The 16,139-nt window shown below is 36.8% G+C and overlaps 1 protein-coding gene across 2 annotated transcripts in view; it reads left to right on the top strand.

Annotated features, from left to right (window-relative positions):
* Nucleotides 1-3,244: 3,244 nt before the first annotated feature.
* The window catches only part of LOC134529230 (protein brambleberry-like), a 125,658-nt gene continuing 112,763 nt past the window's right edge, over nucleotides 3,245-16,139 (top strand). The window contains exons 1-3 of one of the 2 annotated variants that reach the window (XM_063363110.1): nucleotides 3,256-3,376; nucleotides 3,529-3,771; nucleotides 14,762-14,890. In XM_063363110.1, coding sequence (XP_063219180.1) covers nucleotides 3,532-3,771; nucleotides 14,762-14,890 — 369 coding nt within the window. In that variant the 5' untranslated portion in view covers nucleotides 3,256-3,376; nucleotides 3,529-3,531. Of the gene's footprint in view, nucleotides 3,772-14,761; nucleotides 14,891-16,139 lie in introns of both variants that reach the window. The other variant, XM_063363109.1, reaches the window with a different exon arrangement.

The raw sequence follows: 16,139 nt of genomic DNA, 5'->3' as shown, positions 1-16,139 counted from the left end.
GCAGTGATTGAATGAAAGGAAGTAACTACAAAATGATATTGAATTATTACAGAAGAGGTAACACATTATATGGTGCTACCACAGCACTCAGCCTGTATTGTGTCGGTGCCAGAGCACCTCTCTGAGTACTTATGATATTCAAGCATTATGGTTACGACTTAAGCAGGGGTGTCGCGATGATAACAAGTGTCTAACGGTTAGGTTGTGTGAAGGTCCATGGGTAATGGTATGAGGATACTGTCTCATTGACATGTCACATCTGTGACATAGAACACAGCAAATACTACATGAGCTACAGAACATGGAATCCTGAGCATTACACTGACGTCGTCCGACCAAAGGCCACCCTAAAGCCCGACCTGCAACCGCCAGTATTCAACCCCGTTAACGGAATGCGCCCCTAGCCATGGCCCACCCGAGACAGGCGAGCCACCGGCAGACAAGGTAGAATCCGGCCCCATAATAACCAGACCGACACTACAGTCAATCCCTCTGATAAATCACACGCAGAATAAAAACAACATTGTGTATAGGTTAAACGTTCTCTCAATGAAAATGCGACGTAGGAGTGCCCGGGCACTCACGTGTGAAAATGTTTCAGTACGTGTGCGAGTGTCCCCCTGGCGGCCTTCTACCTGTATTAATTGTTTCAGGTGACATAATTGTTACCTCCCTATGTTGGGTTTTAACTCCCCACCAGAGCGGTCCGGCAAAAGATGAACAGTCTCTGGTGTGACTTACAGTTCAAAAACATAATCCGTAAACATGCTAAATCTAAATCGTAGAAGGGATGTGTAATTTAAATTTAGTTTGAATAATTAATGTAAGAATTTAGCGCTCTTAAAATCTCTTGTTAACTTGTTAATTTGGAAAATAATGTAATGAGGTCAACCCTGGCGCGAGAGGACACCGAGCCTCGGCCGGACTCCATGACACCACGGCAGTACAGTGCGACTCGTGGACCGGGGCGGACACACGTCCCACGGAGAGGCAGAATCCTTTGTCTACACTGAAGTAACTCCTGGTAAATATAGTCACGCCACCGAAACGTTTTTTTATTAAGCTCTCCGTGCGTACCCGGTCCAACCTTTCGGTCTAGGACTTAATCCGGTCGCGTAAATTCAAAACTCCCTGCATCACACTTGGTCCGCGGGGCAGTTTGCCAGCATACAACACGGGCCGCCTCCCGAAACCCCGAACTTTTGTTAAAGTCACGCGCCCCGGCGCTGACCTCACCAACGTAGGACTTGGACTAAGTTAGCTGCGGTCCGCGCTCCACCACAGTGGGCGCGAACACCGCCTTGAAGCAAAGACATACGGGATTGGCCGCCTCCAATCACACTCAACGCCTTATTCACGTAATGTTTTTAGTAATATTGTGCAACGCCTTATTCACGTAACATTTATTAGTAAATTTGTGCAACGTCTTATTCACGTAACATTTTTAGAGTGACACTGTGTAATGTGTAACTTGTGTATTGCGTGACGTCAGCTTCTGTACGACGTGGTGTGTAATCCACTGTATTACGCCAAACCCACAGTCGCATGAATAAACGGCGCACGTCATTTGCCGCATTAATTCAGCGCCTAATTAATCAGTCATACAAATCCCCAACCATTACCAAGTAGGGAATCCATATCCCACGCAACACCGCCGACGGTCCTAGTGGGCCACACAGGGGCAACCGCCCCCACGACCCACCTCTCGACTAGGAACAGAGCTAGTCTGGCGCCCACCCGGAAACATTCCATTGATAACAGCCTTTCCTGCTAGGAACCACACCGGGTCTCGAACCCGAGTCCCCAGACGACGGCAACACAATTACATTAAAATTACACACACAGCTGGTAGGGAGTCTGTGGGTGGAGCTACGAGACTCAGATGTTGGCAGCTTAACACATCTCGCGAGAATTTATGTCTAGTACAGTTCTAATATATGTAATAACAGTTATGCATCTCAAGATATGAGTAGTCTCTGGACTTAAACATGGACAGAGGGCCCTCACAAGCACATTTCCCCCATGGATGAATGTGGCCTACTGCAGATTTCCCTGGTTAAAGAATTCTTTAGATAGTATTGCAGAAAGTTGGCCTGTTTAGTCTGTAGATGGCCCATGCGAACAATGTTGAAATGTTCACGTAGAGAACCTCTTACCTAGGTGTGCGAACACGACCTGTTAACTACAAATGAAGGAAACATAAGAATCAAAAATCTGTTACTCTGAACGAAAGAATTAAGTTATGCAGCGGGTTCCTTTAAACTGCACCGAAAGTGAGGCCGGCCATGAGGCCGATGCAAAAGAAGATTCTATGGATGTTACAGTCGGTGATGGCAAGTTGTTGTAGACCCCATGGGGTTTAAATAAGTTCTACCCCTGTGCCGAGCGAGCAGTGCCTGGTGCGGCCTTGTTAGCTCTGGGCCACCGATGGTTACATTTCCTGTGCGAAATACGGAGTGCGCGGGAACGATTCGGGCTGATATTTGCGGTATAATGCACAGTGAATTTTATTACTTTTAATAGAAAAGACAACTTATGATGTTACTTTAGTAAACACTTAACAATTAAATAATTACATAACAATGTTTGGTATCTATATTCGGCGGACGAATAAACACTCACTTATATTACTTATATTACCGATGCATTCGTGGTATGGACATGTTACAGGGTGGACATCGATGTGACATAATGGCCTGTGCGATGGAGGAGCACCGACAGTTGCCATCAACTTCGGCCTTGAACTTTATTCTCATCGCGCCTAAAGAAGATTTTCTTCAATAATATGTACTTCAAAGAACACCATTTTCTTGCGAATATGTGGGTGGTGCAGTGCACAATAATAAGCTAAAACCCCTTGCTGTTTCCCTCTGTTCAAATACTACCTTACTACATGCCAGAAAATTGGAGGGCGTCAGGAGCATTGCGGGTTCCCATCGCCGCGACCCGCCTTTTCCTGCAGCATGGCAAGGTTTAACTTGAGCCGCATGTTACTTCATGGATCCCGCTTGAGGGATCGGGGCCCGACAAGTTCTCTGCACCGTCCCAAACGATTCTCCGTCCTTTTCGCGTCAGAAGCATTTCATGATAATGATTTACGAAAACGTTGGATTAAAATTCTGCTTTGAAATTTTACTCTCATTTCGCCCAGAAAAGTTTTACTTAAATATATATATATATTACAGTAGCATTATTTTTCATGATGTGATAGAAACGCTTGTCGGTAATATTAGCTACTGCCATTAATTAAGGAACGCACTTGAAGTTCTCATGGTTTAAAATTTGTTATATTATTTTTACCCGCTCAATTTTTATGACGTTTAAATTGTAATGAATGTTATTATGAAAGATATGTTTTTTAGTTCTACGTAGTTTTGTTAGTACATAATGAATTAATTAAATGATAACATTGTTGTGATAGTATTTTCGTAAATAGAACTGTAATATTGCCGTCTGAAGACTAGTCTGAAGTACCTGTGTGTGTTTTGTAACCTAAGTTCCTTACAAACATTTGTTTGTTTATTTTAGAATATGAAGATGAACAGTATTTTAGCCTGTTGGTGTTTATTGCTTATATTTTCGAGCTCTGTTGGACTTTCCGGTTCGTCTTTCTTGGACTGGTTTTTGCCCTCGTCCATCCATGTGGACAATGATGGTACTGACATTCAAGCCGTCTTTACAACGTCTCACCTCAAATCTGACGAAGAAAGATTTTTGGAAGAGGCAAAGGAACACTTGAAAATGTCGCCTAATGACATTTGTCAACATAAGGTAACAAGCATGTCTTCCAGGAAACCTATGGCACAGGATTGGAGTGTTTCTGGAGTAGATTAACGTTTCCATAAAAAAAAGTTTAAAAAAATTACGAAATGCGTTTTCTTATCTTTTGATATGTTTTACAATAATTCTGTAAAATGGCATGATGATACTTATATTAGTTTATTAGTATTTACCTCCGTAAGTAGGGTTGAGGTAAAGTTAGCTACATTAGAAATATGTAAAATCACTTGAACAGTTGGTTTGGTTTGTTTTATTTTAAGTACGATAAAATAGTGTGGACGGCTTGTTAGGTTAATAATTGTAACAACAGTCTACACACACTGCTCCAGAGATACAGATGATTGGTTTTGGGAGATTGTAGTTTGTGAGTAATTTTTCATTAGATGATACATTTATGGGTTGTACCTTATACAGCTTTAGCAACTAAACATCAATCAAACATTATCTTAGCATTCTTCTTACTGGAATTAATTGGTACTCAAGTTACTTAAACCAATTTTCGAATAGAAGCAATTGAAAACCTGAAATATGAATTTTTTTTACTTCTCTACATATTTTCCAATGATTCTGTAAAACAGCTTTGCAATATTTCAAGTAGTTTACTGGTAAAATGCTGTTTAAATAATTGGTTAAGTTAGGCAAGGTAGGTACATTAAAATACTGAAAATTTTGTAACGGTATGTTAGCTACATTTAGAATACAGTAAAGAAACGTGTGAACGGTTGGTTAGGTTAGGGTGGCTAAGCTTACATAAATAAAATTTATTCACTACTTAATGAATATGTAATTAATGTAGCTGACCTAACCCAGGAAACCTTTTTTTTTTTCAACTCTCAGAAACACTTACGAAGATCTAACCTCGAAACACACACACACACACACATACATATATATATGCATACATATATATACATATACATACATACATATATATATATATATATATATATATATATATATATATATATATATATATATATATCTCCAATTCTAAGAAATACGAATAAACCTTACATAACTCATCTTCCATATATCATTCAACTGCTTACTTGTCAAAGTCTTGTTCAAATATTCATGTTGGAAATTATATCATTCTATATACAATGCTACTGGAAAATAAATCTGGTAATTAAATTATACAATTATATCTTTGCCATTTTACAGGATAATTAAAAAACAATGCATTTTTAGATTATTAATTGCGTTTTGACCTATGTAACCTAGATATTTAAGTACCCCAAATTATTCTTCTGATAGGTGTAATGGTAAATTTTGACCATAGAGGCTTTACTTGGGGTAGAAGTCTGAAGATTTTATTTCTGAAATCTAGGAAAATTGTGGGATGAAAATCATTTCAAATTTATATAATATTAAAATTACAATGATTGGAAGGTAGTAGAGCAGAGTTGAGGCTTTCATCAAATGAAAAGAATAAAAATTGTAAAATACTTTTTTTTTCCTCCACTTCCTGGCATGTTTTTTTAATCATTCTCTAAGAGGGCATTGTGTTTCTTCAAGTAGTTTACTAGTGGTTTACTTTTTAATGACTGGTTAGATTAGGTTAGGTTTACATATTACAGATCTCTGATATTGTTAGAATGATCAGTTAGGTTAGGTTAGCTTGCCTACATGAAAAATACTTTTAAATAGTGTAGCTAGATAAGCTACATTAAAATACTGTAAAATCGTTTGAATGTTTGGTTAGGAATTACCAAAAAAAAATTAGCTAACTGAACCTAGTAAACCATTCTTTTTATTTTATAGTATTTATAGTTTACCTAGCTTAACCTAAACCACAGTTCATATTATTTTACGTATTTCAATGTTGCTGACTTATCCTGATCAGCATTTCATTCTGAAAATGCCCAAGTTTACGTGAAGGAAAATCCTATTAAAAATATTATGAAAAGTGAAATCAAGGCATATTTACAGAACCTGAAAAGTAATTTAAGGGTATTTCTCTGTAAACTGGGAAACTCATTGTCTCAGGCCAATATTGTATAAAAAAAAGTTCAAATCATAAATTTTTCTTAAATAACTTTAAAAGATAACATAATTTAGCTCTGCTGAGCATACAATATCCGTCAAAATGAAGTTTATTGTATTGTTACGATTTACCGCGGATTCGTAAAGGATAGCCCAATTAAAGATTTTTATCACACACACAGTTTTATTTTTTGCCACTACTTATGTCACTTACAAAAAAAATCTTCTAAAATGACAAATAATTAATTACACTTAAAGAAAGGTCTATTCCTCAGTCACTTGTTCCACACACCTCGCTGGGCCGCACCTCTGGCGCACCTCTCGCCGCAGCACCCCTCGTGGGTCTCCGTCGCGGGACTCCGTCGCCACACTCCGCCGCTGCCGACGCACTTCCCCTTCGCCGAGGTCCGCTCGACTCCTCGCTCGCAACTTCACTCGGGACTCCGCCGTGCCCGCGACTCTATCGCCCGGAAACTCCACCACGGGAAAACTCCCGACTCCACTGAACTCTCTGACTCCACTGAACTCTCTGACTCCACTGAACTCTCTGACTCCCTGCCCTGGAACCTTCTTCCAAGGACTTCGCCACTCTGCCGCAACCGCGACACTATCGCCCGAAAACTCCGCCGCGGGAGAACTCCCAACTGCACACTCCGAACTCACTCAGACTCACTCAAAGGTCGGCCCCACCTCCTTATATAGCCCTTGGGTTCCCGTCCAGAACAATCGGGCATGTCTCCTAGATATAGAACGACCTTCGCCGTCGAAATGCCCAGAAACGCGTCGTGAGTCCTGTCGAAGGACGCGGCGGCTGCTCAAAGAACGCCGATAAACACAACAAGCATCGGGTTCCCACAAAACGCGCCGATAAACATGTCTGAGTCCTTTTATGCCGCAGTGTGGCCTCTTTTAAGTAACTCGATCTGAGGCAGGTGCACGCTGCGAAGGTCAGGATGTCGCGAGATAGTATGACACGAGATACCAGGGAGAGGATGCGGGTGGATGGGGGCGCAGACAGGCCGAACGAGCGCGGCGACGCCAAGCGCGATCGTAACAGTATTAAAAATGTTTTTATAGACCACAAAAAACAGTTTTCTCGCATGTCACCGAAGCAGTACAGTCACTTAAGATTACCTAAATTAATTAAGACAATAACTATTGGAATCAATGAAATTGTTTTATTATTCAAACAATATTATTTCATTGTAAATGGGAAATGTTTATTTTTTATAAATATATGATCATACTAAAAAGGTAAATTAAAATTTGTCTCCGCATTTTGTGAACAGTCCCCCTGTCTATATTTAAAATTACGCACCACGTAGTCTAAAGGTTAAACAAGGGCGGCGCTGCGTGTAACAGAAAGCAAACGATCTGAAGTTTGCTCAGTTGCAGCCATTACCGCCCGGACGCCAATTTTTTAGTGCTGCACGAGTGTCCCTCCGTGGGAGTATTGCTGTAACCTGACAGCTTACAGTTCTCTGGTGAGGATAGTTTTTATTTATTTTTAATATACTATATTAAACCTTAGATACTTCCTATCGTTATAATAGAAAAATATTTCCTATGTACAGTAAAATAACATGACTCAATTACATTTTGTGTTACCTTTCAATGAAATCAAAGTAAACAGTCCCCTGCCCCTCAACAGGACAGGGGACTGTTTCTGCCTCCTCGTTACTCGGCTTATACAATAAATTCTAACAAAAGAGCAATTTCAAATTAAGTTATCAAACCTTTTGTAGACTCCGACCTTTTTGGATTGTCATGCCCAAAGTTGATAAGCGTGATACTTGTTTGTGCATTAACCATGCAAACATAGACTTGAAATTATCAGCTTTATTTAATGGAAAAATCTTGAAATATAACAGCCATCAGAAATTGCTTCAGGAGATGTGTTGTGACCACTATAATGAGACGTGTTTGTTGAGAAAATGTCAGAAGTGTGTAAATAAGATGTATCCCCTGTATCGATTTTTCAGAAAATGCTCAATATTTTTTAAAGTACCTAATGAAAATAATTTTGGTTCATCTGCCATTCAATAATAAATAGGTGGATATATATCCCCTGAATAAGATTTATGAAATATATATGCAAAAAAGTTTCCTAGACAGCTTTCCTAGAAAAGTCACACAGTTTACAGAGAAATGCCCTTAAATATGAAAAACATAGCTTACAAATAATTTTTTTCCCTTAAAACAAGTTGTTACTCAGTACCTAATTGTTTACTATAAGGCACAGCTCTCAAATTCAAAAACAGCCGGAAAATGGATTTATGTAGTTCCTTGTTTTATTTTTAATCATTCTGTTTAATCAGCGTATCACATTCCGATATTTCAAGTATTTCACATGTAATTAACAGATTTAACATTCGGGATTTTGGGTTAAATTATTAACACAGAACATACCATGAAATTATGTTAGCTGCATAAAAATATTTAAATACAGTTTTTTTTAATGTTGCTGGCCTAACGTAACGAACCTTTCACTTTCCAATAGAGTCCGATGTGCGTAAAACCTAACCTAGCAAAAAGGTGACAAAATTACTAATAGTTCCAGATACTAACTAAAATTAAAATTCTCTCTTGTTCTTACTTGCAGGGAATATCCTGCACACAGCCAGTCTGCAACTACTGACATACTTGCACAAGCAGAATGCAGTCAAACAACTATTCTCGATATAATTTTAATTGCTCAAGAACATAATGCTCCATTTGTCGTTTCGAACAGCTTGCCAAACAGGAAAATAACAAAGACAACTTTTGAATTCAAAATGAATCTGTAATTTACTACTAGAACTACAATGTACAAATAAATAAACATTGCATAGGCCTATATTTAATGGATCAACTTATTCAATATTTTAATCATCTTAAATACAATGAAGTTACATCATCAATATGTATTTATATTAGACATTAAATAAACAAGTAAAAACTACTTATCACACATGTGTATTATTGTTGTAAAAGAAATAATTATTTTTCCAACAATTGGTGCAATATTGTTTATAATGTTTGAAACCTTTTAAAAAAAATTTTTCTGGAGAATAAACTTGCCTGAGGTAATAATTCCAAAAGTATTTCAGTTCTGATGTGACAGAAATTGTAAAAAAAAATTCAGGAACTCAGTAAACCCATTTTCTGGTGTTTATTATTTTTTTTAGAGTGGCACCCGTACAGTATACAATTATCAAAATAATTTAAGAAATGTGTGCATTGCAATATTTAATGTATTTTACCATTTTAAGGTTAATTAATTTAAAATACAATAAAATTGTATAACAGTTGGTTGGGTTGGATCAGCTATACTAAAACCAGCTTCATTTTGCAAAAACCTAACTTCGGAAACATATATTTAAGAAATTAAATAAATACCAATACAACTAATTATAAATAAAAATTAAATAACTCACCTTTGCAATGGTTGACAGTCTGTCACAACAATTTATACATTTTAAACAACATACGGTCAGACAACCGAACCGTTCAAAATTTAGCTGATTTTGGCTGTTTATGCTTAATGACTTACTTTAGTCCTTTCAAAATACCATCTCCAATAAATTAAATTATAGAATACCATAGGTCTTACTTGTAAAACCAACCCTTCCTTGTATTTCTGATCACCCAAACAAGTAAACAGAACATAAATTATTACAGTTTTCCCCACTGTTGGTACAATGGCCTGCAACATCAGAAAATATAGCCCATTTATTCATATTCAACATTGCGAAACTCATATCCTTCCATGAACATGGAAAATAATTCTACCTCAGGTAATGAAATAATACAGTTATCACATTGGCATTTTAGAGAATGATTAGAAAAAAATGTCAAGAAGAAAATAAAGCACTCCACTCCTTGATAATTGACCTTAAGTTATGATCATTTAGACCTGCAAAATAAGGTTCTTGAGAAAACTTATCCTCATTGCTTATTGGAAATATGATCGAGGTTTACGCAACAGTTTAAAGCTCTACTCACTTTCAGGAGGACCCAAGTTTTGTTCTGGTCTGGTTGATTTAGGTTTTCCCTGGTTTTCTCAAGATCGCTCCAGGCAAATGTCCTATCTTACATTAGGCCATGGCAAATTGCTCGCCTAAATTCTCTGACATGTATGTGTACATACCAAATTACATTATCATCAACAAATTGTAGAGTAAATAGGGTGAAACCCTAAAATCCAGCCTTGCTGAACATACATGGGAAAATAGCCACAAAATTCTCTGGGAAGACTCCACACCACTCATACAGGAACCCGATAAAATAAAAAGGAAAGTCAAAGAATCAGCCTCCATTATTAGCAATAAAAATATTTTCAGCCAGCAGAGCATTGAATTAAAAAATAAGTGGATTCCTTTGATTAAGAGAGAAACATCCCTGCAGCACAAAACAATAGCCAATACTCAACCTACCATAACCAATCCGCTTTAACTCCATGGTGCATAGCCAATGGGGAGACAGCTTGTCTGCCATTGGCTTAGCAAGATGTAGTCCATTCTCTGATAAATACCCTCATTTTTCCAGCCGTCGCTTGTTTCTGTTTTGGAAAACTATTGTGTTTGTTTCATCTTTTTGTTTTGTTGTGTTTTTGTCTCATTTCAACTGTTGTGCTGAATTTTTTTGGGGTTCAATTCATCATTTGTGAGTTTTTTTTGTTCTCTTAGTCCATTTTTCTTTGTTTTTCTTTGTTTGTTGACCATATTCCTGTTATGGAATATTATATGGTGTATATATCCTGTTGACAACAGCAATTTTTGCTTAATTTGTGTTTTTTGTCTTTTTGTTTTTTGTAGTTTTCTTCTACAGACATACATGTGCTTAGCAATGATGTATGTCCAAAAGCTTACATCAAGTGATGCACTCCCATTGCACAAATCTTTCAAAGATAATAAATACCCACCTTACTGAAATAACCTAGCCTTCTAATATATCACACAACCAATAACAATGTAAAATAACATAAAAAAATTTATAAGTAAGCCTAAACACAAAAATTCACTTTTTTTCAGTCACTATGAGCCCCTAGTATGGATGGTTCACACATTGTTTGTAGGAAAAATTTATGACACCTTAATTCTGTGAAATATTCAATTAATGATTTATTATCACATAAACTCAGGGTTACTTATTTGTAAAATCATATTAAAAAGCACCATTTTAAATACAGCATTCTGAAGCAATGTTAAAACTCTGCATGACCAGTCAAGGACTGCTCCATTTGAAATACTGATCACTGATAAAAAAAAGTAGAAAATTTTGTGTACATGCTTGAATGTTCCAGTAGAATCATGAAATTATTTAGCAAAACCTCCAAATAATCTGAAAGTTGATTAATTTGCACAAAATAACATTATAAATAATGAATACAAAATGTGGTATTAAATAGTATAAACAATTATATGAATTACAAAGTACATAGGTTTTTGAAATTGCACAAATGTGCTTTTGATATTTTTCCAAGATGTGCCCAAATGTGGTGAATATTAAGCTTCACATCCATAGGTATATAGACACTAATGTGGTGAGAATGGTATGTATTATAACATTAACAACAACCCAGTGGAAAATAAAATTGTTTACAGGTAAAATACTGTTTTCAGTGTTATAATTGCAGAAAAAAAAAAAGATAATGTTAATTGGGTAATTTTTCCTTTTTTTGTATCCAGTTTATATCAAAGCTTTATAATGCATATCCTCAACAAAAAATTATTTATTGTCAAATCACATACACATTAAACTGCATAATTTTTTTTTAGTTTGACATCATCCGGGCCTGCGGCCCCTTTTGAGTCCGATATGCCACCGCCCAAACACCACCCACCCTTCATTCAAACCTCCCGCTTACGCGTGCGTGTGTGCGTGTGTTGGTCGCCCGGCAAGAGGGAGCTGTAGAGCCAGTGCGCCGCACCCCTAAATATAATTGAATTCAACTGCGTAAATTGTTTTATTGTTTCTCGAGTGCGACGTGACGGCAGATCGGTCGGGAGGGTTTTTATGTACTTTTATTTAAAAATTGTGTAATTAAACATAAGGGCGTTTCCGGACATTCCCGAAGCACACCGAAGGAAACCGAAGCCAGACACTGTTTAAATATATTCTTTAATAATTGTAAATTCTATTATCCTTTTTTTTATATTCAGTAAATAGTATGTAATTTTTCAAGAATCCTTTTCATGTTGCTTTAGTTTCCCGTGGCACGAAATCAGAAATACCATTAACGGCAATTGTTTCGACAGGAGGACGCCATGTTAGGCTAGCAGAGCCATGAGCTCAGCCAGTCTTCCGCCATCAACGACCAAAAGCAGACGCTTCAGCACTCCGGGGACCTCACCGCTTGTTCATCACTGCTTAGTAATTCTGTTCAACTTTAATTCATTTCAAATCTTTTTTCGTTTAGTCCTCGGAGCTTCTCTCGGTCGGGGGACTGCTTAAATAGTTACCGTGTGACCATTATCAGTCTTTTCTTAAACTTTATACCTAAGTCGAGGTGTGACCATGTGGTTGGTCACTGCATTTAAACCGATTCGTGCCGCGGGCGTTTGTTACAGCTTAAATTGTGTGCATGTATAATCGGAGTTGGCAGAATAAATAAGGGCGTGTAAATTTAAACGTATTCTTTTATTTTATTTTTTTTGTAAATATGTGTGACCATGTGGAGTGTGACGGCGTATGGGACGCCTAAGAGCCCACTGCGTAGGGAATAGCGTGCCCGACGCTGAGAGCGAGCAGGTATTAGTACTAGGTTGTTTTCAGGGGGAAATTAAAATCACGTCTCACATAGGCGACGTCATGACTCTGGTAAAGAGTCTCGCATAGGTCCGTTCCCGTTGCACGGTGGCGCCCTTAAAATCCGAGCATTCACCAAAAACCCCGCTTATTAAAGATCAGAGGCAGCGGCCCCGTAACAAGTTTTTGATGATTAAAATTAAATTGGATACGTAACAAAGAAAAAATGCTCCTGGGAACAATGTTCCTCAGTTTTACACATATTTTCAAAATAAAATTAATTTTGGTAATAGTACAGCTTTGCATTACAAGCACAACAAATTTATTTCTTAATTTTAATATTTTATTTAAAACACAACAGGATACGCAACGAGGTACAATTACCGTCATTTGCAGCTGCTGAAAAAATATTTTATTTGTTAAATCACTTTCTTTTGAGGAAGCAGCTACCTTCAACAATTATTACTGGTTTATCTACAACTTGTGCATGAGAGAAAACCACCTTCTGAATCTGCTTGAGGAGGTGGTGTTACAGGTGCAGAAGGCATGAGTAGGCAAGAATAGTTGGTTTCGTAACATTGCTTTAAATTAGGCTGTGCATATTAGACTATGTAATGTGGTTTGCAAATCATGTGCCTGGTCATAAAGTTTTGTGTCAGCAAGCAAATGCCATGCCAGGATTGAAAGTTAATCATAGATAGCAGTCAGAGGCAGATGAGCTGGAGGGGGTAGAATCCAGGAGCAGCTAGGTCTTCTTATCTGTTGCTGACTGAAGGAGTTGAGTGTGTGCTTCACCATCACTGTGCATGTCTCCTTATGTATGGGGGTAGACCTAGTTATGTCCGGCCATTTGAACGAGCTGTTGAAGGTTGAGGGTGTGAAGCAGATGGGCAGCCTAGCATGAGACTGAAGCTGGCATGCAAGTTTTTCCCCGAGAGTCGTTACAGTGCCAAATCTGTCTTCTGATCAGTCTCCATTTCCAGGATGCTGGCGAGGCCATCCTAGGGACCTCCCAGCAGTCCTGCCAGTCATCACGGGGAAGACTTTGTATCTCCTGCCTACGGCATGCACGTATGTGTTTAAAGTTGACAAAAGGTTTTGCACATATATTTTTGCTCTTGATGGGCCCACCCATTAAGAATAGGAAGATGATGTCCAGCTCGAAGAACCCACCGACCTTGACACGCAGGATGCTCCTCCTGCTGCCCTTAGACTGGGGAAGCCACTGACTGCACTTCCCGCGAAGCCTTCTGCTTTGCCTTTAGGGCAAATTTACTAGGTCCTATGTCCCACATTCCACAAGCAGCTTCCTTGTAACCTCATTCTGTGAATTTCTGTTTGATGACATTTTTGAACTCCACTGTCAGTGTCATGCTTAATGGTGTTAAATTAAGTGTAGGTGTAGGCTCCTCTTCGGTTTCTGTATAACTTGCTATTTCTTCTAGTGAATTAAAATTATAAAAAACAATTACCCTATATCTGTACCTTTCTTGTTTCACATTTGCAAACACCCAGAATTACTTGAAGCAGTACCTTTTGTGTCCAGGAAAAACTGTTATCTCTCCATTATGACAGTAAGTATGTAAAGATATTGGGACTTAATTGGCATGCAACCTTTTGATAATTTTAATTTGTTCATGGTTTTCACTCTGTCTTGTTCAAGTAATCTTTAAAAAATTAAGCTTTTTAAAATAACAGTTGGCAACCATATCATCTATATTTGACCCTCTGAGATTAATTAGCCTATTCTCAACTAACTCAATTTTTTACTCCAGGAATTATGGCATTCACAACTTTGCTGGGATGAGGTTCTTCCAACCCAACTTCTGCACAAGTGGAATATTATTCACAATCAACTTATTACTGTATAACTAACAATCAATTGTGATCCACGTACACAACAGAGATATAGTTTAAACAAGGGCACCCTTGTAACATCCAACTACATGGATTATATTTGCAGATGCTTTTGAAAATGGTTTTGGTACAGATGAATCAGGACATGTCACTTTCAGACTTAGTGTAGAGTATCTCCATTAAAAATGTTGCAAACCTAACTGGTCAGTAAAAATAGGATTATAGCGTAGTAATAATTATGTAAAAAAAATATATTGACTGTTGCATAATATGTATAATAAATAAGTTAGTGTGGGAAGAAAAGAAAGATGACTGTCACTAACACAGGCATTATTACTTTAAAAAACTTTGTTATAACTTTGAAGACTAGTAGGCATGGGGTATCTAATAACTATATATTTGTTTTCAGATTATGCTGAAGTTGAAGTCTTCTTGTTCAGCATTGTCTGAAGAAGCCCTTTTAAAGATCAGTGTCAACTTGCTGAACTGTCAATCAGAAATTGAAGGCCGAAAGATAGTTGCTTGCACAGAAGAAATGGTACTAAATTTGCTACAATTGGAATAGTATTTGTTTTAGCTTTATTTAATTTATAATTATAGTGAGAGAATTTAATGGTAGCTTTATGAATGTATAGTAAACAATGTTTTTACAAACAAGTGTTTGCAAGTTAAAAGCCTAACCTATACTTTGGTTATAACTGAATTGTTTTAGCTAACAGAATATAATGGTTAGAGTATATGGAATATATTGGAAAGTAAAAAAAAAAAATATTGAGTGGGACAATTATTTAGTGTTCACTTTTTTAGAGTTGATTTCAATGTTCATTCAAAGTTCTAAGTAACTATTTAATAAATTTAAATAGAATCTTTAATACCGGTACTTGATTAGTATTGGACTGTTACTAACTTAATTTTTACATGTAAAGAGGTCAGTGCTTAGCTAAATAATATTATTTAAGATAAATGCGACAACAATACAGTGATGTTTCATGTTGTGATTGGTCTTTAACTTTTTTTTTAACTCTTGTAAACAGCAAATAGTGAACTTCTATAAAAACTATTGCATGTAACAATATAACATGCTGTACAAATATTATTACATAAGATATGTAACTTCTTTTATTTTGTTGGTAGAAAATTATGTACATATTTTATCATTGTGAATTCAAAAAAGTATAAACAAGATACAGTGGCATTTTTTTACAAATTTGCCACAATGTTCCACATTATTGAGATGTTCATAACTGTGACCAAAGAAAAATGAAAATGACAAAAATAGGTGATGGGACATTATACAAATTAAAAATTACTTAAGATGATGAACAATGAAAATATCATATAATGAATATCATTTTTAATTTATTACATTGATATCACAGAATTAATATAATCTATGAATTTTTTCTTTCTATTATACATAATAGTAAGTAGTTGGTATTTAATATAAAATTGTTAATTTTTTCCAGCTCACCTAATTTACATATATTTTATTACTGTAGTAACATTTTATGAAATTACTTCGAAAAACATTAAAAATACTGGAAAAAACCACCCTATATAAACGTATCCCTATTCCTTTGTTAATTATGGTTGTACAAGGGCGCCCATATGATAATTTGTAGGGGGGGGGGGGGGGGCAGACTTACGTGTATGAAGTATTTTTAATATTTTGGAAGACTAACTGCGGCTTGTTTCTAGCCATAAAATAGTTTCAGTTTTTGTCCTGTTACTAAAATACTACACAGTACTCATTCGCCATAAAAAAAACTTTATTGGCTACTTTATTA

The sequence above is a fragment of the Bacillus rossius genome, chromosome 2 (assembly GCF_032445375.1).
Source record: "Bacillus rossius redtenbacheri isolate Brsri chromosome 2, Brsri_v3, whole genome shotgun sequence".
NCBI lineage: Eukaryota > Metazoa > Arthropoda > Insecta > Phasmatodea > Bacillidae > Bacillus > Bacillus rossius.
Note: the sequence above shows the minus strand (reverse complement) of the source record. Positions and strands in the feature narration are given on the sequence as shown.